General features: G+C 49.4%; 1 protein-coding gene across 1 annotated transcript in view; it reads right to left on the bottom strand.

Moving 5' to 3' along the window:
• Nucleotides 1-25,023, bottom strand: part of FLNB (filamin B) — a 73,202-nt gene extending 48,179 nt beyond the window's left edge. Inside the window, 6 exon segments of the mRNA XM_068409649.1 lie at nt 762-1,010; nt 24,635-24,695; nt 24,697-24,816; nt 24,818-24,859; nt 24,862-24,900; nt 24,903-25,023. Coding sequence (XP_068265750.1) covers nt 762-1,010; nt 24,635-24,695; nt 24,697-24,816; nt 24,818-24,859; nt 24,862-24,900; nt 24,903-24,989 — 598 coding nt within the window. The 5' untranslated portion in view covers nt 24,990-25,023.
• Between the last annotated feature and the right edge of the window lie 122 nt (nt 25,024-25,145).

Genomic DNA, 25,145 nt, shown 5'->3' with positions numbered 1-25,145 from the left:
CAGTAACAGCCAGTTCAAAAAGACTCCCACCCATCTTGGCCATCAACCAAAGATGTATAGTTTTTCAGTCAGCCACACAACTGCACTGCTTTAAATTTAAGCTTTGCAAGACACCACTCCAAATTCAGCACGAATACATCTTTATGTTTCACTGGCTCTCCTGCAGCAAATTTGGAAAAGAAAATTTAAACTGCTTGCCATATCACCCCAGGTTGCATTAGATGAATACCGGCAATCGCACTAGCAAGGCTGTTGGACAAGAAGGTGAGGAAACTGTGCCTTTTTCACACTTCATCACATCACTCGCTTTAAGTAGCACAGCCTCAGCTTGCTAAACGCTGGAGATTCAGGTAGTGTGCGGCTTCTGGCTGCTCTGTACTCCCTCTGCAACCCTATTTCAGGAGAACACATGAAGCCTCCTGCTGTGCCCTGAAGTTGAAAGGTTGTTGGCACTTGCTGTGGGAACAAGTCTTTCTTGCATTTAGGAGCCAGCATTTGTGCCTTTGTCCCTTGCACCCAATACAAAGCTTAGACGTGGCGCCTACAATAATGCAATCACACATTCTGCTTTAGGCCAGTACTTCTCTTGGCCAAGTCGTTTACAACTTGCTGTTTCCCACAGCTGGCCTCTTTGGACTTGTGTTTTCTTAAAAGCCCCATTCCCGTCTCCAGCTCAGCAGTGAAAACGTCCTCCCATAAGAACAGCAGAGCAGCCACGAGGACAGCAAGGAAAACATTGACCATTAGAGCAAAGGACTTACCTGGAGCACAGCTGTCAACAAGAGCCCCCAGCGCTTTGCCATCCTGCCAGTTTTGATTGAAGTTTGTGATGGGCAAGTAAGGAATTTTGTTCTGGATCCAGCCCAGCAGCCTCTGCTTAGGGGTCTGCTTCTTTGCATCATCATCACCTTCATCCTCCCACACTGGCATGGAAATGGAGTAGTGGAGGATAAGGGTCCATATCAGGCCAAGGATCAACTTCAAGTTTCCATCAACTATGGCTTTACTATCTGAAGACAAAAGACATAAAACTGATTATTTCCCACCCCAAAGGAAAGAGGCACGTTTTTAAAATACTGTGCCTGCACTCGTGTCCAGGTAATCAAGGACAAGAGAAGCGACCCAGGTCAGTGCAGGCACTTGCTCAGGCACAGACACCATTCTTCATGCCCTGTCCTAGATGGGAGAAAAGAGAAGAGTCCAAGGACTCAGTGCTCTCCAAAAGTGGTGTGTCTTGCCCTTGAAGCTTTACAACGTTAAGCTTAGGAGAACTGGCAGTTTAAGATCTCTGGTATTTTGCATTTGGATGATAGGTGCCACCTGGTATTTTTAAGGGCATTTGTATCTTATGGAAGAGGCCAAGCAGCATGCGATGGAGTTCACAAGAACAGCATCCCAACAGGGGTGAAATACCCCAGGGCATACCTAAAAGCACCATTTATAAAACTGCATTTATATATAGAAATGTGCCGCTCCACACAGACCAATAGTTTGCATTAAAAATGGTAGCCAAAAAAAGCACTATATGATGAAGTCTAGCACAGCCAGAGTTTCGAATTAGAATAAAGTCTGGATATATCATGACCTGAGTACAAATAGCAAAGCGGGGAGTGGAAGTCCATCAGGCATCCTTTGCACCATCACACTCCTGCCTCCACAAAAAGTCATCCCTTCATGCTACAAACCCATAGTTAGAAGCCAGCTCTGGCTTTTCCATGTCATGCTCTAGCCTAGCAAAAGTTTATCACCACAGTGGCTACGCCGCAGCTCTACTATAAAACACACAGTGCAGCTAAGCTTAAGGCTACTGGGTATCAAGATCAGATTGTCACAAGAAGCTGCCTGAAGGGGCAGGATATTTTTCTGCATCAGTTTGGCCTTACAAAGTGACCTCTACAGTTTTGTGAATACTCTTGCAATTTACTTTGGTTTTAGTGAGTCACAGATTGGATGCACTCCCTTTGAGCTTGCAGTTGCTACCCAGGTTGTATTACACTTGTAACAGCTCTAGTTTGTCCAAGCTCACCCAAACCAGGGCTCTTCTAAAATGTTTTGGGATGCCCTCAGCCTGACTGATCCTTTCATTCACAGCAGCACGTTACAGCAGAGCATTTTTCTGTTCTTTCCTCCATTTCAGTGAAAACTGTTACAGAAACCCCTTTTTACTCAACAGAAGTTACAAGTGACCTGAAAGCTTTTGTCTGTTCTCCAGCACCCGGAGCAGATGCTGGAGTAAAGGCAGCTACAGCAGTATAAACTCACTTTCATGCCACCAGAATAATTGCACAGGGATCTAATTGAGTCCTATCTAGCAAAGGAAAAGCATTCGGTACTTCAATGGCCTTCTCCAGTTCAAATTCAGAGTGTTACAGGTAAAGTCCTCCAAGCTGAGCCTCACCATGCCCAACATCCACCAGGCATGCCTTACTTGCTCCTCTTCAGAGACCATAGCAGCAACCCAATACCATCTTATCAATACAAAAAGAACTCCTGACTTTCCAAACAAGTGATTATATAGAACAGCAACCAAGAACAGTAAGCACCAGGGTGTTCCCTTTAACCCAATGCTCAGGCAAAGTGGTTAATATTTACATGGTTTCACAATAGGGCGGTATGTTCTGAACAGATAATACTGTAACTTCAGACCTTGAATGGTGTTTGGCCTTTCTGGATAGTTAACGTCTGGTTTCTACTCAGATTTTATTTGTACTGGATTTTTTTAACATCAGTTTTGACTAATCTTACAGGATTATGATGTGTCTGCCGCTTGACTGCTCACAGCTGATTTCACATCCAGTCTGAGATATACAACAGATAGCTACGAGATGATTGAGCCCCACTGGGTTTTAATTACACGTTCCAAGGTAGAAGTCTACATCATGTAAGTAGTGTGTCTCCTAGTGACAACCAAACAGTCCCTGCTGTTACGCATTTCCCCTCTCTTCCAGTTGAGCTGCAAACTGGTCAGCGGAGGGAAGATGCTCCCTTACAACCTATTAGGGAAAGCTTTCTTGAAAGGAATTGTATCAGAGCAGAAGGAAGAGCTGCATTTTACATGAGAGAGACCCAAAGCCCTGCTGGCAGGCTCACCGCAGTGCCTGAGCTCCGCAAGCTGGAACTAAGGGCTGCAGTGAGCAAAAACCAGACTGTCAGTGCGAGCCCCCCTTGCCCACCCGCTCCCCGTGCCTGCGGCACCTCCATCCCGCACCCCCATGGCAGGACCACCCGCTCACACCGCAGTGCTGGAACGCACCGCCGGCCATCGCATCCCTGCGCCAGAAACGTCTCCGAGCTTCAGTTTCGGATTTATACTGACATCGGCATTTTTACTAGAGTCGATGCAGAGAAGATTTAGTGTGCTACAAGTAAACTCGTTTCAGAAAGCCATCCAGCATTCCCAGGGAGGAAAGCCAGCAGGACAGAATCACCTCGAGCACACTGCTAAGCGCACGTTACTCGAGATAAAGACTGGCCCATTTCATACTTACAGCACATAAACAACATCTATATGGGATGTGCTGCAGTTACTGCAGCAACCGGCTGCGTGCTCAGAGCTTCCTCCAGCACCCCATCGCCACCTCCGAGGGCACGGCTGGGCAGTGGGTTTTGACCTGGGAAAAAAGAGCCCTTGGCACAAGACAGCTTCACATCGAGAGCAAGAATATCCCGTCTCATCAGCCTCGTCCAGAAAGGTCGGGTGTGGGGCCACTGCCCCGATGACAGGAAAAGGTCACTGCAGGAACAGGATGGCTCTTCCTCCCCAGGGCTCGTGCCAGCCCCACGACTGCACTTTGTTAGCAAAGTTAGCAAGCTCTTACAGCCTCCCCGCTCCCTGACAGGCATAGGGATCTCATGATGTAATTTTTTCCATGCCTGCTTGTAGGAGGGCTTGTCTGCTTTCATTTGGGGTGGGGAAGAGGGAGGGAGAAGAACTTCTGGGCAGGACAGGAGACGGTATCAGCACCCAGCAGAGCTGCCCGCACGCCCTTCCCACAGGCACCCCGCTTCCAGCTACAGGGGATCCCACCAGCAGCTCAGCCCTGGCTCACAATGTCTGTCACGATATAAAAGGACCCTCATGCTCAAGAAGAGACCAGAGAGCCCAGCCCAAAGCAGGCTTGGCTTCCAAGCACTGGTGTAAAGCTCAGCTTCACCTGACCATTCAGCCTCTCCAGAAAACCCTCCGCTTTAGTGCTGCTGTTTTAATCAACCGACTAAAAACATTCAGTGTGTCCTCCTCGAGGTCCTTGGCCATTAAGATGCAAGCAGCACCCAGGAAGACAAGCCTCCGTTAACAGGTCCTGCACAAGAAGCACAGAGCTGTCTCAGAGAACCCTGAAATCCTCTTAGCACAACCAAATTCACAGGCATCACCCACCAGCTCTGAGTGCACACTGCCAGTGCCATACTGCCAAGGGTTTTGGAACAGTGGGAAAAAACAAACAATGTGTTTCCAGTGACACTTAAGCACCAACAATCAAATAATCATTACTGCAGGTGCTGCCGTGTACCCCAGCTCAGCTGGCTTTTAACTGGATTCCCCCCATTCCCTGGTCTGCTTCAAGACACTTTTTCTGGCCATGCCAGGCTGGAAAACTGATTACATGAACAGATCTTGCAACACTGCTTTCCTACTACAAAAATTACTTTTAGGCGTACTTATTACTCACAAGATCTACACTTTGCAGAGCCCTTCAAGCCATGTTTCTCAATTGCTCCTCTGGAGCTCATAGTAAATTTACAACATAGAGATGCACACGTGTTGTGGTCAGTGCTTCAGAACCACAGCACAACAGCCTGGCCCCTCGAGGATGCACATCCACCATCAGCAGCATTTGGCTTTCAGCTTCTATGAGTTAGGTAGATGGGAACAAACTGCCTGCTTTCAGCTGAAACGGAGAGTGCATGTGTTTACTCCGTGGCACCAGGCGTGTTTCCGCAGATTAAAGGAGCCCTCTCCACGCAGGCGACAGCCATCGATCCCCACCTTCCCACAGCTCGGAGGAAGCGAGCTGTTGCATCTCATCCACCCAGATAATTTAGTGGGGCTGAACAAACTCTTTACAGCACCACTGTAGACAGCTTTAATGCAATCTTTTTTGGAGAAAGCATGGTCATCTGCATAATTTGCTTTATTCATATTACAATGCCCATGTTAATACCTGCACAATACACTTACACGCATGCCAGAGCGCACTCGCTCACTGGTTCACGGTACCCGGGTAGGAGACGCATGCTTTGGAGATCAAAGCTCCTGCACAGCTGAGTCACGCCAACGCAGCAGAGCGGGATACCTGCTGACAGCCTTTGACTTGCGCTTTCAAAGGACACGTTTTTATGGGGAGCCCAGGCATGAAGTAAGAATCCGTGCCACAGGACATCTCGCCTGCCTCAGACCAGTACTTGGGAGGACTTTAGCTCAACTGGAAACAACCAACTTTAGAGGTACCATCTGGAACAGCCAAAGGGTGAGGGCTTGGGGGTGTGTGGTGTGTGTTGGTTCCCCCCCCCATTAGAACTAATAATTTTGGCCTGTTACATGCAAGCCCTCCTGACACTCTGCTGTGGACTCCAAATTTTCAAATGCTGTTAGGTGACCACTTTCAGACAGTCTGCAAGTTATCATGGCTAAACACATGGTCCTGAATGAGCAAGAAGCAGAAAAAGCAGAAACGCTCAAGTTTGGATTTAACACAAACCTTCATTCCCACCTACACTGTTTAATGTGCGTTTTAACTTCAGTTACTCCAACTCTAACTTGCTTTCCTCCTCTAAAAGCACCTGATGGCAATCCAACTTCAACAAAATAGCAGCAGCTGACAAGCAAGATGCAGCCCTCGCTCAGCTGCACACAGGCAGCAGCTGTCTGCGGGGACAGGCTGCAGTCAGCCCGCTGCCCAGAGGTCCCAGCATCGGGATGCAGCTCGACACGACCTACACACTCACTACTGGGGAAAACCTGCCAACGAGACTTAAGCTGTTCTGCAGAATCAACACCAGCACTGAACAAGCAAGCACTCACTCTTCTGTAAAAAAAAGAAGCCTATATATAGCCTACAACATTAAATTTTATGTAGGAATATCCTGCTTCTTAGTCAGCTATTAGGATTTAAATGGCTGCCTGGTAGGGTGAAGAGGAAAACAGACTGAAGCAGAGCTCATTTGCTTCCCCCATCACACCTCCAAGTCTAGATTGTAATTCTTACCCTTTTATTATCCTATTAACTAAGTGGCAACTGGCCCAAAAAATGGATTATGGCAATTCCATAGGCCAGCAGTACACGCCACCAGTCTCAGTCTTGAAAAGGAACCAAGTTTTAACTGCTCAAGATGATTTATAATTGTTGCTCTATACTAAATATTAATATGATATGTTACACTTGGTCTGTTAATATCACACTCCTTAAAGCACAAAGATAGATGTGAAAGTGCCTAGCCTTCAGCCAGCAGCGTGACTAGCCTGAGCCAGCAATGTGACCATCTCAAGACAAACGTGTGTCGTTTTTATGGCCTGGGCCACAAAAAACTTCCCAACCCAACCTACTAAGTGGAAAACAGCCAGTGCTGCAGAGCTTGGTGCTCTGTATTTGTGCTTGCAGCTGCCCCAGGAGCAAGCGCCAGAACTGAAACCTGGCATTACAGAATCACAGAATCAATCAGGTTGGAAGACACCTCTGGGATCATCAAGTCCAACCATTGCCCTGACACCACCATGTCAACTAGACCATGGCACTAAGTGCCATGTCCAGTCTTTTCTTAAACATATCCAGAGATGGTGACTCCACCACCTCCCTGAGCAGCCCGTTCCAGTGTCTAATGACCCCCTCTGAGAAGAAATGCTTCCTAATCGATTTGAAGCTTGCAAATTCATCTGCTCCAGTAGAGATCCCTCAACTCTACCTGGAATAAGCACATGGCTTGAACTATATGACCTTCACTGGGTCTCTCAAACTAAATTATTCTACAGTTTAAAAAAAAAAAAAAACAAACCCAGTGTTACAAACAAGTTTGTGACCAGTATCTTTTGCTCATGTGTGTCCAAGTCTGCTTTGCATTCAGAGTAAGCACAAGCACTACCCGAACTGCGGCAGCGCTCCTTGAACTCTGCCCTACAGCAGAGCTGCAAGTCATTTCTGTTGGACAATTAGTGGAAACAAGATAAGCTACTGCAGCAGACAGCTTCCTTACCAAATACAGCTAGTAATACAGACTGTGCAAAGTCTTGTGAAACAAATGAAGGACTGAAAAGTAACTTTTGAGTAGTGAATTTTATTTTTTTTTGTTTTTAAACAGTTTCTTGGCTGAGGCTGCAGTCAACACTGCTTATTCACAGTCTGGGCAAAGCCATCTCAGAAGTTTTGCTGCTGATCTTCAGATGTGGAGGTTCTAACACAACCAGCACTGATCTTTGCATCCAGCTTCTCTACAAGGTGGTCACTCTCTCCGATCTTGATGTCTTCCCTATTTAAAGTTTTGGTTTATGCATTATATGGAGGAAGAACTCAAGATGCATGCTCCTTAATACAAAACAAAGGAGCGGTCCCAACAACAGCCCTTACTCCTTATTTCCAGACATGGAAGGAGCTTTGTATAGTGCATAAAGTTCATCCCAGTTACGGATCATTTACATAGAGACTGTAGGAATTTTAAATCCTGATGTCTTGAAGTTTCTGAGCATTTCCCCGCCTCTAATTATTCTCACCTATCCTTAAACAGCAATAGCAATTGGGGGACAGAAAAATTAAGCACTCATTAGGGATTAATCTTCTTCAACAGTGAAAACTCCACATTGAACTGAGCTTTTTGAAAGCCCTGCTCTGCACTGCATGCTGAACAGAAGCATGCAGATGAGATGGAGCTGAGCTAGCTGCCTAAGGAAATTCTTTGCTGAAGCATACAGTATGTGTTCACAGGCTTACCGCGCCTGCTAAAGACATCAGCAACATCCTCTGTAGGGATAATATGTCTTTAAATCAATTACACAGGTTCCTCTGTGCTTTGAGAACATACCGCAACCATCTCCTCCAGTGACCCTTCAGCCCAGGTCCACCTCGCAGCTTCTCAGGGCTCAGCATATAGCTGGTCCTCTGGCCACGTGCAGCCAGCTCAGACCGCGAAAGCACAGGCTGTGCTTACTGCACAGAGCTGGCACCGGGGCAGCTGAACGCCAGCCAGCTCCGTGGATTCCTGGCTGTGACCTGCTAGCCTCCAATGGCAATGTGCTCCAGCCCCGCTGCATCTCTGCTTCTCAGCAGTGTTTGTAGTCCGTGCTGTGACCCGTAAGAGGAGCGGTTCCTCAGCATCCTGAACACCAGCGGGCTTTCAGCTCATCTGCTCCCAGCCAGCTCCCACACCCTGCCAAGACACAGCCAGTGGTCAGCCTCACTGACGAGCCTCAGGGCGTTCCTTACCCGAGGAGGTGTATCTTCAGGCAGTGTGAGTGATACACCATGTACACAGCAGATCTACTAAGCTTTTTAGAAGGTGAGTTTTCAGAGGATGAATGCCATTTCACTGGAGGGTTGCAAGGACAGTAACTGAGTGCTGATATGGGCACAGACAGAAGGATGGAAAAAAATGTTGGTGGTTTGTTTTGTTTGTTTGTTTTTTTCTTGCAAGGGGACAGAAGCCATTTTCCTCTCTGCTTACCAGGGTGTCTGGTTATTAAAAAAAAAAAATTAAAATTCCTTTGTGAGACTCATCTTAGGATTTGAGAGATTAAACATTACAATTCAGAGATTTTCAATCATTTTTACTTTAACGGGATTTGAAGCCATTCAGATCAGTCAGAGAACTTCAGGCCACTATTGCATCCACCACCCTGTACTGTCTACTGGTGCATGTTGGGCCTCTGGAAGGGATCTCTCATGAGGTGGAACAGGCAACTGTAAAAATAAGTTCAAACCCAGTCCTTCCAGCGTAGCATTTGGCAAGAAAAAAAATTGTACAGACTTTTAATACAGAAAGAAGAAAAAAATAATCAAACCAGTGGAGCTCACAGGAGCAAAATACAGATTAAAATCGCTCTGCCCAACTTCTTAATGGGCACCCAGAGACCACTTACATCCCACATCCAGCAGAGAAAAGGCGTAACATGAAGCAAGCTTAAGCAGCAGTATAACAGCAACAGCAACCAACCCAGCTTCTCCAGAGAAACTGAAAACACCCAAGGGGGCTGGAAGGAAAAGTCAAGAATTTCAAAATTAGGAATTGTTAGGGTGGGTGGGGAAAAAAGTCAAACTGTGGGTGGCTTATGCTCAAATTCCTTAATACGTTCAGCCTGAATATACCTAGGGCTTCTGTTGCTGTAAGAGCTATACACCAAGTTATGGATACGAGAAGGTAAACGTGTGAGAAGGAAAAGCCCCCGGCAGGAGCTGTCAGTGCGAATCCAATTCTTGTCGCGAGTGCTCCTGAGGAGCATCCCCACCACGAGCACAAGGAGGGCTGCATGCTGCTGGGACGGGAGCAGCAGTGAGCCAGGATGCAACGCAGAGGAGTAAGAGCTGCCATTCACAGCGGCTATTTCGGACTCTGCTGCTCACTGCCAAGCAGGTCCCCGCTCGCAGCTGCAGGACCACGGAGCAGACACCCAGCCCAGCCGCGTACAGGAATGCTGTGCTAATTATTCGAGATCCTTTCCGGGGGGGGTGGGGAAGGAGCCTGAATGTTCAGCCTTTGTACAGCAGCAAGTTTCCATGAGTGCTGCTTTGTTCCCAGCGAGCGAGCCCCTCGCCAGCTCCGTGGGGCAGCCGGCCAGCGTGCCACCACCGCGCTCTGACCCCAAAACCCCGGCTCGTTAACCGGCACAGCCGGGCGCTCGGTGGCCATGGGGCCGGAGGCACCCCGCTCTCGTACAGCCCCGACACCCCACCTGCGGCTCCCGCACCCCGTCGATGGAGAAGCGGGCTCTGGCAGCCCTCGCGCACGCGGGGCCTGCTGCGGCACGCCGCCCTCCATGACATCACTGCCAACACCTCCCCGACAATGGGCCCTGTGAGCGCGGCCCCGCTCGCGCCCAGCAAAGCGCATTCCCCGCTGCTGAGCTCATCCCACCGCCCCTCCGGCCCCGGCCCCACGAGCCAGGGCACCGCGGCTCCCGCTTGCCTCTGCGGGGGACGGTGGAAGCGCCCCAGGCCGCTGCGGGATGCGGCAGCTGAAATTCAGCACCCTCGATTGCAAAGATCTGCATTCGGGGAAGGAACGAGTGGAAGCTGGCAGGCAGAAACAGGCTTGCAACCCCCTCGTGCCTCCCAAGCCCAAGTCCACTTGGGACGTTCCTGCTCCCCACCAGCTGGGGGATGACACAGCAGACCCCATCCTCCAGGACGGTATGGTTGGCAGCACCCCAAAGATCAGTTGCATCAACCCTGTGGGCAACGGGCGGCTTGGGAAAGCCCCAGGCAGTGTGGGGATGGGACTGTGGGGAAGGGCTGCAGGATTGCACCCCCACCACCGCTCGCCCCCACTGCCCCAGGGTCACACGCAGGAGGAGGAAAGCACCAGGAAGCCATGGGGACAGGGCAACACAAGCCATCCGAGTGCTGATTAATCATTTGGGAATGACTTGTGAAGGAAAGTCCCTGCAGTGGGGAGCGAACAAGCCGGAAAGTGGATTTCTGTTAAATGATGGAGGGAGGGGGGAAGAAAGGACTCATCCTGCCTTTGCCACACTCTGCTGAGAAATGCAGGGCTCAGCTTTTGAAGCCAAGTGACATGACACAAACTACACCTCCCTCCTCTGGGCGTGGGATGGGAGCGAAAGGGGAATGATCCCACGCCAGGTCTCTGCTCCCCAGGGGTCAGAATGTTTATTGCCACAGCGCTGCAAGGCTTCGCCTTCCCATCAGCGTGGGCTGCTACGCCCGAGTCAGCAACACTGCTCCCCAATTCAAAGGATACAAGTTCCACTTTAAGACATTATAATTTTAGTCAAACGCAAAATTGTCTAACCTTCGCAAGAAATACTTTGTCTAGGAGTCTGATAAGCTGAAGGTTATTTCACACACGTGTGCAAACAAAAAAGCGCCTCCTCACAACACACCATGTGCTTACACAACTACAAAGCCAAGCCTTGATCAGCAAGGCTGAACTGATAAAAAAAGGCCGAACTGATAAAAACAGCTGTAGGGTCAGATTTCTGCAAGTTTAACACAACAAAACTAAGTATTGTCTCTGAAGCACGACAGTGCTGTAGCCATCTCTGTGGGACTAAGGTAATCCTAAATTTCACCAGGTCGCTTCAGGGTGCATCAAGGTTAAAAATCTGGCTAGTTCATGCACAGACCTCCCATGGGCTGGCACAGGCATTGGGTGACAAGTCCTTAGCGCTGTGTTGCATCTGACATTACTGAAAGAAGGTTACCAAGCTTCAGTGCAAAGGACCAACAGGAAGGTCCATCCTTAGGCACCAGCGTGCACTGGAGATGGAAAAGGTGCAAAAGATGCAGCTGCAAAAAAAATAAGTGCCTTGGTGAGGCCGAAGAGCAACAAGTAATCTAGAGGCTTCCAGACGCCAGAGTGACCTCTGCATTACTGAAGAGCGTGTTTACTCACACTGGGGGTAGGTCAAGATGGTTATAAGAAACAGCATGTAAAATTCCTGCCGAGATAAATGAGCCCATTCAGATAGGACTGTCTAACATCTTGTGTGTGGCAGACGCCAAGCACGAAAGCTGCAATGGATGGAGCTTCTGAAGCCAAAACCAACACATTGGAAATTATCAGAAGTGATTACTGTTTGGGGAAATCCTTGGCCACAACATACATCAAGATTCAATTTTTCCATCTGAAACCAGAATCACTGTACTGACTGTGATTCACTGTGACACAGGGCTGTTCGAAGGAAATCCCCCATTCATGCAGCCCTGCATGGCTCAACCATCTCCACTCCGTGCTGCAGGTACTGAGTAGCCCTGGATTGGAGCATACTTTGTGTCCTGGGTTGGTGACACATCAGAGAAATACCCTGCCAGTTACTTAAGGTATGCCAAAACATTTGTAGTTTGTCTCAGTCCTGATAGTCTCCAATTTTGAGCACCTAACAGCACAGCTCCATGCAGGTTTTCTCTTGAAGCATTTAAGCACAGACACCCTGTTACAGATGCTCTGTAGCCCTCTGTAGCTTAGTGACAAAGTTATTCCAGAATTTATCAGCAGGTCAGCTATCTCTGTCCTAACCATTTCCCCAAAAAGCAACAGGAAAAGTGATTAATCTCTACATGCCAATTGCACTCCCACTGCAGACAGGAAAGGCCACTTTGAAAGTCTCCCACCAACATCTGAGCCATTTCAACAACTCATTTTGACATTCAGACGTAAGTACGCACTCTCAACATAAACACACAGCGCCAAAAGCAGCCCTACACCCAGACACTGTCACTAGAACGTGTCTTGCCACACCACTGCAATTCAGCACTGCCATGATGGTGCAAACCGCCTGAATCAGCTGTGGTCCTGCCTCCAAGCTCCAGCCACCACGACAGCCTTGCCATGCAAGGGCTGATGTGTCATCAGGAGGGGTTGGCACATCTGCCACAAGCCAGGCTGCCTTCTCTGGCCGCCCACCAAGTGAGGATGCTCCAAGAGGGGCATTTGCACAGTCACTACAAACATGTGCATCCACTGCACATCCCTGTAGTCCTGGCAGGCACTGTTGCTTTTCCACAACCACTATGAGATGTCTTAATGCTTTTTAAAGCAGCTTTCCCCTCTTTCTGGAGAAGGAGTGAAGTCGTTGAACATATTTTTGTATACTTGTGCAACCCAGCAGTAAACACACTTCCACCTGCACATGAGCACAAGGCCCGCCCCTGCGCAGTCGAGATTTAAGCCCTGTGTGTTTAACACCCTACACAGGACAGCACTGTGTTTACACGGTTTCAGCTACAAGCCACTAACATAAGGAATAGACGCTTGGCTTGAGGCCCAGGTAATTCATCTGACAGTGGCAGCCACTATCAGACAGACCTCTTTTGAGAGGAGCCTTCACAAGCAGGAGCACAGCAGTGAATCTGCAAAGGCGCAGTCTGCACGGGTGGTCTCTGAGCACCTTAAAGAGGACCATATGGGATTAACAGTACAGCTTGAGCACATATTACCCACAGCTGTGTGACGCGCACTTGCGCAGACCACGAGCCCGCTCCTCCCACCCAAACTCGCTCACCGCACTTTGGATGGGCAAGTTCTGCATCGCTCCGAGCAGCCCAAGGGACCCTGGCTCACACCAGCTGCCGTGAGCTGGCTGGCCCCGGCCCCTGGAGCTGCTCTCCCACACCACGGGTCCTGTACCACGCACAGGCTCTGCTCAGGAGCCATCCTCCTGCTCTCCCCCCGCAGGCTGCTCCTAGCAGGAGGCAGGAGCAGCTCCGCTCGTTTGACACCATCAGCCTAATCCAACTTTGTCGGGAGCTGCCTGGCCATAACAGGTTCTGGCTGCCAACAGCATTTCCGAGCTAGCCAGCACTCAGAGGGATACCACCTTTCCTCTCCGAAGGCTGGACTTCACATCTTCCAACTACGGCTTCACACAAGTCTTTCCAAACTTCACAAGCTCACAGCTCTCTCCCTAGTCTTCAGGGACAGCGCTCCGCCACACACATGCTGACTGAACAGGGTGCAGGCAATTACCCAAATCCTCACCAGCTGCAAGATCTCATTTTAATCTGCAGTCTCACATTTTTCACATTTGCAAGCCTATTGTATTTCACATTTTTAACAAAACACAAAAAAATAAAGCACTGGCTCTAGGGGCCATTTTGCTAGAGCTGGAATAGTTGCAGCAACATTGCAAGCTACGCTGCTCTGCCTGATCTCCCATACCCCTTCCAGTCACCTACCAGGTTAGGTACAGCATTAGGTCACCTCATTTGTTATCAATTCCTCCATTTCACCATGAAAAATGTTCAGTAACATACTACTATCTCCATCAGACAGACCAAAAGCCACACAGGTGTTTGTCCTACTCCTAGATGAGGACTGGCTGCTCCTTTCAGCTTCTACATTTGAGCTTCGATACTTTTGTTGCCCAACTACTGCTTCAGAAGCCTGAGCTACTTTTCTTACATGTAAATAAAGAAATATTCTTAAGTAAGAAATATTCTGCAGCTTGTTAAAGCTTATGTTTAAGTAATAAAGCTGGTTAATTAAGCTTCCTCTGCCTTAGGCAGTGTTTTTAACCAATAGTAGCAGCACTTCACGTGAAGCAGTTCATTTTTCCTCCTTGCAATTAAAAGCCTACTAAAGGTACATAGTCTTCTTCAGTTACATATCTATATCAGAAGAGGTATTTCTTTAAACACTGAACTCAGAGCTAGGCTACAAAACCACTGCAAAATTTGAAGTGGACTTACTGAAGTAGGGATTTATGCCACTAACCTCAGGGGCTTCCCTGGTTGAGTCAGGGTTGTTCAGCAGAGCTTTCCACCCAGGAAACCCCAGACATCTCGGCTGTTTGCAGGGCCTGACCTAGCAGGTCCTCGCTAGAGCCTGCTGCTCCTGGTGCTTTCATGGCAGAGCAAACCACCTCCGTGAGCTGACCCTTGCCGGGTAGCTCCAAACTGTTTCCTCCCAGGAAGCAGTACATTGGGATATACTCAAGTGAGGATCCCGGCAGCGATGTGGTTAATTCTCTGGGACAAGGTCTTTGCAATATCCTTGTCCAGGAGTCCCACATGCTCCTATCTCTACAACTGCAGATGTCTGCAAGTCATTAGCATGCTCAGTAATGCTCACTTAGCAGCCACTAATCATCTGCTGTGACAGCACCAAGGGCAGGGCTGAGCAGCCCAGCTTTACCATGGCAGGGAGCTGAATGCAGAACTTCCATTAGTGCCTCTTCACTCCTACATTTTGAGGGAGAATCTGAATCACTGGAAGGCAATCTCAGACTTTTCCAGCTTTTTTTGGATGCAAAAGCTATAACTGGCTACCTGTGAGCCATGCCTGCTTCTGCAGAGCTCTGGGGAGCCCCAGGGATTTGCAGGTGCTCCTCAGTAGCCTGATTTTGTGGCCCCTCAAGTAGACATCGCACTTGGTCTTTGGCAATTTGATTTAGCTGGCAATCCTCACCCTTGCTCACTACTCAGGCTAGGTCAGGGAAGTACTATTAGTACAGGAGTTGGTTTATCAACACACAGCCAACCTCTGCCAACCAGAGTCTTCTCTGATAGCAGCTGTCCTGGGTGTGTGGTAAGAGTTCTCCTCCTCCCTTTGGCCACCCATATTTGATGTAGCAGGTCAGTTGTCCACACATGCTGCATCCTCTGTTAAGAGTGTCAAACTCACTTTAGCCAGCACTAGACACCACGGGGCTACATAACCACACAGCATTAAGAGAACGTTAAGACTGCACCACTACAGAGGGTCCTGTGGTCCCAGTTTAGAAGCACCCATGTCTTTGTCCTGACATCCAACAGCCGCAGTGTCCAGCACTGCTCAGCTCAGGCTGTTGCACTGGAAGTCATCACTCTTTCAAGAGTCACCCCAAGTTTTCCTAGCAGTCACCAGCCTAGTCTTCCTATTTCTTCATAGCAGCACTTTTACCACAAGCCTAAAAGAGTTACCAAAAGAAATAATCCTCAGAGACAACTAAAGCTGTTTCTATTTGACATTTAATTAGATCATTGATCTTGTTTAAGCACTTACATAAGCTATCAGATATTTGCATGCAGCCACACTGTTAATCAAGAGCCAGAACAAAGCTGAAACAACACGATTAGCATCCTAAGTCTTCCCACAGCCGATATGTTAAGTCTGCTCAGACACTAACGCTTCCCCCACAGGGGAATTTCGTAACAGCCAGTGTCTGAGCAAGTGACAACTGCTCAGAGCCACCGCGACTAGCAGTGACTCCAGCAAATAGCAGCTCTGCAGGAGCATTCCAGTGCTGGAGCAGGCTCAGAGGTGCCTGAGCTTTGGATCATTTGAGAGACCAACAAACAGAATTACTCAGAGCCTTGCAGGGAGAAGGAAACCCTACAGAAATTCACTGTCTAGCTCTGAAGGTGAAGTAACACTTGATACCTTGCACCATCAAGACAACAGTCTGACACCAACTTTGTTTAGCAAGCGACTGTTCTCCATTCTGTACTGAGGATCAAAAGCAGTCAGATTAATCCAAGATTTGTGTCTCACACCATGACAGATACAAGGTATATTTGTTATACTGTCAGTTCCCAGCCACGGAGATGCATCAGACAAATGCAGGACCCTGCACATACCCTCCAGCTTGGGCTCTTTGCTCCTCTGGTCCGAGCCCAGAGGGACCTGCTGCTACCACTCACCTTATAATAAAAGGAGGATCTGCACAAAGGTAAAGGTCACCTCCAAGACATACTCAACAGTATTTTAGCCTTGAGACCTAAACTGACTCCGAGACCTGGCTTGACAGTATTTGCCTATGGGAAGTCCACTAAAACTGCTGCAAGGTTGTTGTGAGAAAAGGGAATGTAAAACAGTTAATTATACCACTTAAAGGAAACACAGATAGAGCACATTAGTATCTAGCCAAGGGGAACAGTATTTCCTCTTCTGTGTTTGAATAACCTTCAGATGCACGTATCAGGGGTGTTTGCTCAGAGCAGCTCCGCGCTGTGCCTTCTGCTGCAGGGCTCCAGAGGAGGCCTTCAAACCTTGTTTACCCAACACAGCTCACCAGCTGCCTCCTACAGCTCACTGTAGGCCCACCAGCCACGGCAGTGCCCTGTAACACAGGCTCAGAAATACAGACACAGACATTGTCTCCTCACAAGGGCGGCCACAGACTAATCAAAACCAGTAGGCAGCCGCAAGCGCCTGGGGTAGCCCAAAATCACGGTGGGCTGCGAGCCATGGAGGAGAGCCCGCCACCACCATCCCAGCCCCAGGGCAGGCTGGAGCAGCCCCCGGTCCGGACACACTCACAGCACCTACGCAAGGCAGAGGCCAGGGTGTCAGAGCTGCATTTGATAGCTCAGCCCAGAGCTCGTCTCACAGGCAGTTTGAAGTGCCCCCCAGATTTCAGCACAAAAAGCGGGTGGAAACTCAGCAGCCGTGGGCTAGCAGAAAGGGTGGCTTCTCTGCTTCCAGTTAGGGCTCTGCAGCAGCACAAAGGGCCCGCGGCCAGCGTCGCAAATGCCCGCACCCCACCCAGGCTTGCAGAAGACAGCAAGAGCCTCTGCAACAGCGTGGGGAGAGCAGAGGGCTGCTCACAGCCTCTGCGAGCACCGTCTGCGGCAACGCACGGCCCGCTGCGTGTGCCTGGACGTACTGCTGCAAGAGCCCTTGCCCAGTTCCTCCCTCCCAGCAGGCAGGCTGGGTGTCAGCATGGCAGTCTGTCTGTGCCCACCTCATCCCCAGAGGACCCAGCTTTCAGGAGCTGTGCTGCCACACAGCCTGGCCAGCTCATGCCGGAGTAATCCAGTGTTCTGACAAATAAATGCGTTGTGATTTACGGTGTGCCCTGAAGCAAGGGAGAAGGCGCCACAGCTCATGATGTCATTGCAGCCCACAGCCATTTCTGTGCTGTTACTGGGTAACATGGGCAGGAGAGTTCATGCAACCTGCTGCTGCTGTTAGATGAAAACAGCTTGTCCCTTTGGAAGAAAGATCCCAGCCTGGATGTTCACAGCTCTGCCACCACCAACTTACCAGCCTGATCACTGAAACTTGCTATATTTCAGTGACCCAGAGAAAACAACTCTGAAATATCAGCTGAATTCATGCTTTAGAGATTGCCTTCAGTATCTATTCCTTCCCATTAGATTAGCTGTAAGGAACAGCAGAGGACCATCACCTATCTGACTCAGAGGAAACATCCCATTAGCAACCAGACAATGCAGCTGTATGTGTGGCCACTCTCCTCAGAAGGTTTATTAGAGAGCCATGGCCGTTTTCTTCCAAGGGCAGTATCAGCAGGAGGTCCAAACAACCCCAACCCATCACAGCAGGGAAGACAGGATTCAGCTGCTCCATCTCCAGCCCACCCCCAGGCAGCTTCAGGGCAGTGTCTGCTGTGTCACTCAGCACAGGGGAGGACATGTAAGGCAACCCTTGCTTCCCCAGGAACTTGGGCAAAGCTGTGTTCAGCCATTGTTTGAAGTGGCCTAGCTTGTTTTCACTAACAAAAAAAATCCGGTTTGTTCTTCTAGTGGTCATGAGTATTACAGTTGCCACGTACTAGCACAGTAGGAACTGGAGATTGCATACATCTCGCTATGGATGTTAGATTTCAGCTGCTTACAGCACAATAGTGTTTACACAAGGAATTGCAATCCATTAGCTGAACCTAAAGCCCACCATAGCAGATCCAATCCTCACTACGATGTACCAGATATTATGTAGACACCTCCAAAACTCAAGGTTACTTGCAGGAGGGACAGAAAGCTGAGGGAGGCTCACAGACAGGTTAGAGACCACATCAGAGCCCAGATAACCATCTGGTTATGATAAAACACACACTTACTGGAAGGCTTTCGAGTACAGTATCTAGGATTTGTCTCCTAATGATGACCTGAAGGAAAGTGTCTTCCCTATTAGATTACAGAGTACTGGTCCTTCCTCAGGAGAGACAGAAACAGGTAGGAGGGCAAGCTACAGAAACTTTTGCCTTATGGGGAAAAACCCTACACCAAGTTCCCAGAAGCAAGATTTAGGGAAAAATTCTCCCTCGAGCTTCATTGCATTAATCCAAATCAAGAGGCAGAGCTCACTTAGCCCATTGAAGAGAGAACCTCAGATCTTGGTTGACTCAACTCTGAACCCAAGGTCAAGTTCCCAGGAAGAGCAACGGCAGCTCTGCTCACCCCACCCCGGCGGCGGTTGCAAGATGGGTGGGTGAGTATCCACCTCTATCACACACACACTACTAGAGCAACTGAGAAAAGATACAGAAGCAGCTAGCACAGGTTTCACAGACACAGTGTTTTCATGAAAACTGCTACTCTTATTTCTCCAAACACATGAAGGCACATAGCTGTTCCCCCCACTGTTGGCATGAATTCAGCCTGCAACAAACTAAGCCTTGTGAGCAGTGCCATACGTCAAAGGCTGGTGGCAAAGGCTGCTCAGCTCCTCTTCAGGATGGGCAGTGCCTTCCCTCAGCCTTTCTATATATATTTTGGTTTGGATTCTTCTCCAATATTAACACTCAGCTACACAGCATTTTCCTTCCTCCAGCACAGACACACTTGGAACACCTGATTCTGTTTTTCTTGCCAAGTCCCAACAGACTAGCAACACATCCTCATCTGCCTACCTACCTAACATCCGTGCCCATCACTGGTGTGCCTGCACAGAGATGACTCCCCCCTCCCCATGGGTAGCTGCTCTGGAAACAGGACCCACAGTACTATCAGAGTATCACACAGAAAGCAAGAAATCTCACAGGAACCCTCAGGGTTTCTCTACAGAAAGCCTGGCTACCTCACCAAGAGCCAAAGTCAGGCTTGATGCTTCATAAGCAGCATCCACTAGGATGAGCTCTTCAGGCACACCAGTACCAAGCACTAACTGAGCCAAACCCCGGGTCGCTAAGCTTTGCATGTTCATTATCATAATGACTCACAGGTCAGGCACCATATTCATGGGCTGTGTACCACACCAGTCAAACAGAGGAAGGACAGGTCCGCAGGCAGGTCCACCTGATGCTGGTGGCAGAGACCTGGTGAGTGTCACAGTGCAGAGGTCTGTTCACACCAGCATCACCTGCAATGCAGTTTTGCTCTGCTGTGCTGGCTTAGCGTGTATTAGAGGTTTAAACTTGGCAGGCCCTTGTTCAGGTCCCAATAGCTGCACATCAAAGCCTGCTTCTGAGTGGCAAAGAGTAAACAGAATTCCTCTGCAGCTTGGGGGATTCAGAGATCATTGTTTTACTTCCCATCGCTTGGAGCGGACACCGAACAATACTGGCAACACAGAAGCATGGCCACACACAAGGCTAACCACGTTCTTAGATTACAGTTGCAGGCTAGGAAAAGAGTTCTCCTGACCCATTTAGATTTAAACATCTCCACGTAAGTCAATACAGGACTCGGCATTAGAATATGGAGCAGTTAAGACTTCAGTCTTTCTTGAATAGCTGGCATAGCATTCAGTGCCCTAAATGAAATAGCTGTTCAACATGTTAGTCTAACCGGTCCCAAGTAATTTTACTGAAGTTTGATCACTTTACAAGTTTCCGCTCATATGGAAAAGAATGCAAGAACAGCCTGTTTAAGCTACCTTAAAGTTTTCCTGTAACTTGGAGCAAATAGCTCATGCAAAGCCACTTTTGCTTTAGACCAGCAGTCCAACTACTGAAACAGAAGGTCCTGAGGAGACCAGCCACTCTCAGAAACCAAAGCCACCTCCAGTCTCCAGCAGTGAGGCCCACTGCCAGCCAATCAAAAATAATTTTTGAGGGGAAGGATTAAGTGTCACATTTCCAAGAAGCAGAAACCTGCTTCCAAGACACACTGGATATCTTCCAGAAAAAAAGCCTCCAGGGAAGTCACAGGTAAGGGCAGACCAAAATGCAAGTGTATTTTGACTACCTCCTTATGATGTGTTAATAGCACCTGGAGTGAGACAGAGAGAGACCATAAGCGTATACAGGCTGAAAACACGTTTTCCTTTTTTCAGTTTTCAAGCACCTAGCTCTAGGCGTTACAGGACAATACATTAACCAAGTTTTAGAAAAGATTAATTTTCCTCCAAAAGTTTAAAATTTGCTTTGTCATCCTTCATTGAGTGTATCAACACCCTAGGAAGAAAGTTGGTCTTCAATCGTTTTCCTAAAATGAGATTTCAAAGAGGTACTCAAAGGACTCACAGGTCAAGACACTTTCATCTTTAGAGCATGCTGGAGGTCTGCACTACAGAGCACAGTGCACACATCAAGTACCTGGTCATTAACCAAAAACCCACCTGATACACAGGTTAGGCTTGGTCAGAGACAGCCCTTCCAGAAGTACTCCTGCAGTTGGGACATCACAAGACCACCAAGGTCTCCACAAGGCAAGTACCAACAGACCATGATTATAACCTCATCCTCTCCTTACGCATCTCCATCCTGACACAGCTCAGCTCCATCCAGGCACTGCAGAGGGACTCAGGACCACCACAAAGACAAACCTTAAAACCAACCACACAGCTGTAGCTGAGGCTGGCACCGGATCCCAGTGGCACCCTGCAGCTGGGAGGCAAGCCAGATCAGCTCACTTATCTGGTGAAACCGCAACCCAACAAAGAGAAACTACATGTTTTTCAGTTTGATCAATCTGGCTGCTGCAGTCTAAGATTGCAGCTTTACCGAACAAACAAGCCAGCTGCTCGGCACCTGTGCTGCCTCTGCCAGCAACACAGGGCTGCTGGGTGAGCAGTAGCCACGAGGACACTGCCAACAGGCACCGAACGGCACCAGAGGATGCACGTAGGACCTGCCGGCTGCAAGGTTGGGTGCAGCTTGGCAGGTCACAGCGCGAAACCACCTACCAGGCTTCAGACACTGAACTCCTCTGTTCCTAAGCTAAATCAGTTGAGTCCTATTGCCTGGTATCAGGGTTTCTAGGGGCAAGCTCAGTGCCAAATTAGCTTCAACCCCCCCCCCTTCTCTGCCATTTGCTACGGCTTTTACCAAGGCACGATGTGGCTCCTGTACAAAGTAATCTGCAGAGTCGATCAGCTCCTTCGGCCAAGAGCAAAGCCCTTGTGCTCTGCATTCCTGGCGTCCTACTCTGCAGTGCCTGTCACGCCGTGTGCCACTCAGCACCCAGGAATCTGCAATTATCTCAGTCTAGCAGACAAAAAAAAAAGCTAGACTTAACACTTGTTAACACTTGAGCAGCACAGCAGCTATATCATGTCACTCCATGAAGTCACCTGCCCTCACAGCAACTTTTTCAGAGCTTTCAATCCCATCTTTGCTGGATGGCACAAAGCACCTATGTGATTTATGGCTGATTTTACAGCAGACCACACATGCAGTCAAATCTGCACTGAAGTGAAGGTACTTCATGCTTAGAAGAAAAGCATCCTGAAGCTACCAGAAGACTGATTAAACAAGGGTTTCATCAGCAGGAGAGGTTGGACTCCTAACTGCGCATCCAGAAAGGGTTGTGGCCAAACACTATAAATTTAACTGATTTCTCTGTGTATAGGCAAACTTATTTTAAATGGACAAAAACTGAATGCCAGAAGCTTGCTACTGAAAAAGTTTAAAAGTGTGGTTGTAGTATAGCAGCAGTAGCTGAGCCATAATACATGGCTTCCAAAACATTCCTGGAAGTTAAATAATAACTGGAACAGGCACTGCATACACTTTGCAGAGGTCTGATGGCATTATTAATGCCAGAAATCCAGCAGCCACAGCTGTCAGGTTTTCCCAGCTGATTTGGCTCATAGCTGGCCCTAAACACACCAGGCTCTAAAGACCAATCTGGTCATAAAAGTTCTCTACCTAAAAGCCTTTACTGGTACATGGCTCCAGACCCCATAACTGCCTCATTTTTGTTCAGCAACACAAAAGACAAAAAACTAGAAACAAAAAGAAAGTCCCAAGTTGTTCAGAACCTGCAGGGAGAAACGCACTCGGGGCAGATAATGATCCCAGCCGATACTGCGCCTGCAGGAAATGTGGCGTGGGCTTCAGCCCCTTCAACCAAGCAGAGCACCACAAGGCTTGCTTTGAATGTCTTTTTTGGAAATCGAGTTCAGGAGTGGCTCAGTTTATCCAGAACTGTACGTTACCATGGCTCTTGTGCTACCAGTCAGCTCTGGTGGCACAGCACAGATGGAGCTGTAAACCCCTTCAGGCAGAGGCTGGGATATGGCAAAGGCACTAGCAGTCATAGCTGTTTCATTCCCCAAAGCTTCAACTGCAGGTTTTTGGGGGTTTTGGCAGTTTTTGGGTTTGTTTGGTTGTTGTTTTGTTTTTTAATAGCCAACACAATGCAAGTAAACTGCAGAACAGTTAGACAAGTCTTAAATGATTACAGCCACCCTGCAGCTCAGTCTAATCCTGTAAGGGAGCTGTGCTGCTGCAGCAGCGTTTCCAGAAAGGAAGTCACTGGAAGCCAGGCCTGACCGGACTGACCTTGATCTCCCAAACCCACAGCCCTCGGGAAGTCCCATAGACAAATAGGAAGGCAGCTGGAGCAGCGATGTTTTTTCTAAGGGCAAACACCACAATAGTAGGGGAGCGCTTGCCTGGTGCTAGCATTGTGTGGTAAGGAGCTATTCCAGTGGCTTGAAGCAGAAAGGTGAGCTCTGATGTTAGCAAATGCAAGCTCAGCCCAGGAGCCAGCAGCTGCAACTCGAACCCCACCGTGTGCAAAGGGAATGCACCTCTGAGTAAACAATTAGCACCAGCTCCGTTCCCAGCTGCAAGTACCTTAGCTGTTTTGCCCTAGGAGGATAATCAGCCATCCAGGACCCAACAGTCCCCCGTTTGCCCAAAGCTGCTTTACACATTAGTAGGGGGGAACAATAGGGTACCCACCTACTCCACCCAGCCACAGGTTTCCAGAGGAGGCCAGGGCTCTCCCAAACTGGAGAAGTTTATATTTTCTTGCTAAAGCCTCTGAAGGGAAACAGCTTGCACCTTTGCCAAGAGTTTTAGGCAACAGAGTAGAGCTGCACTCCTCCAAACTCAGCTGTGAAATTCACTGAGGCCAGAGTCATCAGGAGGCAGTAATTAGAGTTATCTGGCAAAGAGCTAGAACAGGCATTCACGTTCCTTCCCAGAGATCTCTCAGGCATTCATATTATTGCTTTGCAGGCTGTGTTGGAGCCACACCTGAGCTATTCCCAAAACGGTCACCACATGCATTCCTGAGGGATCCTCTGCAATTTAACATGCATGCCAACAGCTTTCATTTCCTGAGCAGACCACCAGTTATCTAGCAATTGCACCCTCCAGTATGGCATGGACAGTCAAACCTAGTGCCAGCTAGGGCAGGCATTAGCTCAAACCACTTATCTCCAGGAGCTAGCAGAGGTCCTCGTACATTTTCTACCACAGCAGAAAGATTAAGGAGAAAGTGCAGCCTGTTCAAAAGCTGCAACTGCACTTAGGCAAGCATCCCCGCTAACCTAAACACTGGCATCATCTACCAGGCTCTGGCAAGCAAGAAAAATCTCCTCATGCTCCTCCACCACCTACATTAGTGTGTATCTCCCTGCAGCTCACCCCACAAGAGCCAGGCTCCAGCACCCTGCCAGAGCCCTGGTACCCCGACTGGACGCAAGCCAGGGCGAGCATCACCCCGGCTGCATCTCCTGCCCGGGCTGTCGGAGGGGTCAGCGCTTGGGGAAACTGCACGGGGAGGTAGTGTGCTCTGGCACTGGGGTTCTTCAGGAGAAGACCTGAAAGCAAAGCCTCACCTATGAAACGGTGACTGAGAGAGAAACTGAGGGGGACAGGATAACGTTGACAATGGGGACTGTAGGACAAGAGCACACACTGCACCCCAAAACTTGCTCTTTAAAGAAAGAAAAAGCAGCAATTCCGCAGCTTGCTGACCCCGCAGCCCGGGAAGCCCGGCCGGCAGCACCCCATGGCCACCCACTGCCCCCAGCCCGCCCACACCGTGCGGGGCAAAGGTCCGGCGCGGGAAAAAAAAACACAATAAAACTACAAAAAAACACTCCAACCCCCCCGCGGTGGGGATGCACTCACCGATGGAGACCAGCTTGATGCTCTCCCGCTCCAGGAACTCGAGGCCACCGAGGACGTTCTCCCAGCTGCATCTGGCGGAAGGTGGGCCGCTGGTGGTACTTGCGGTACATGCGCTTCTGGCTGAGCACCTCCAGCAGGGCGATGAGGCGCAGCCCGTCGCTCAGGTCGTGCTGCAGGTTGCCGAATGCGCTTGTTGACGCAGCGCAGGTGCTCGTTGCAACCAGCGGGGTGAAGGTGTTCTGCTGGATCCGCTTTCCAGGGCGCGTCCCTCCGCCAGGTCCTTCTCGGTGGCCGGCATCTCGCCGTCGGGATCGGCCGCTCTGCGCCCGCCCTGGCCCCGCGCCTGCGTGCTCATGGCGCGGCCCCGCTCCGCCTCCGCCACCTCCTCCTCCTCGATCCGCTCCGCCCGCGCCCCGCCCGCCCGCCTGAGGGAAGGGAGCGCAGCGCTCAGAGGCGGCCGCGCTCCTGTGCCTGGTCCCGCTGCTGCCTCGTCCCGCCCGCTCCGCGCTGC

Source organism: Nyctibius grandis, chromosome 10 (genome assembly GCF_013368605.1).
Source record: "Nyctibius grandis isolate bNycGra1 chromosome 10, bNycGra1.pri, whole genome shotgun sequence".
Taxonomy (NCBI): domain Eukaryota; kingdom Metazoa; phylum Chordata; class Aves; order Nyctibiiformes; family Nyctibiidae; genus Nyctibius; species Nyctibius grandis.
The sequence above is the reverse complement of the archived record's forward strand: the minus strand, read 5'-3'. Positions and strand labels throughout refer to the sequence as shown.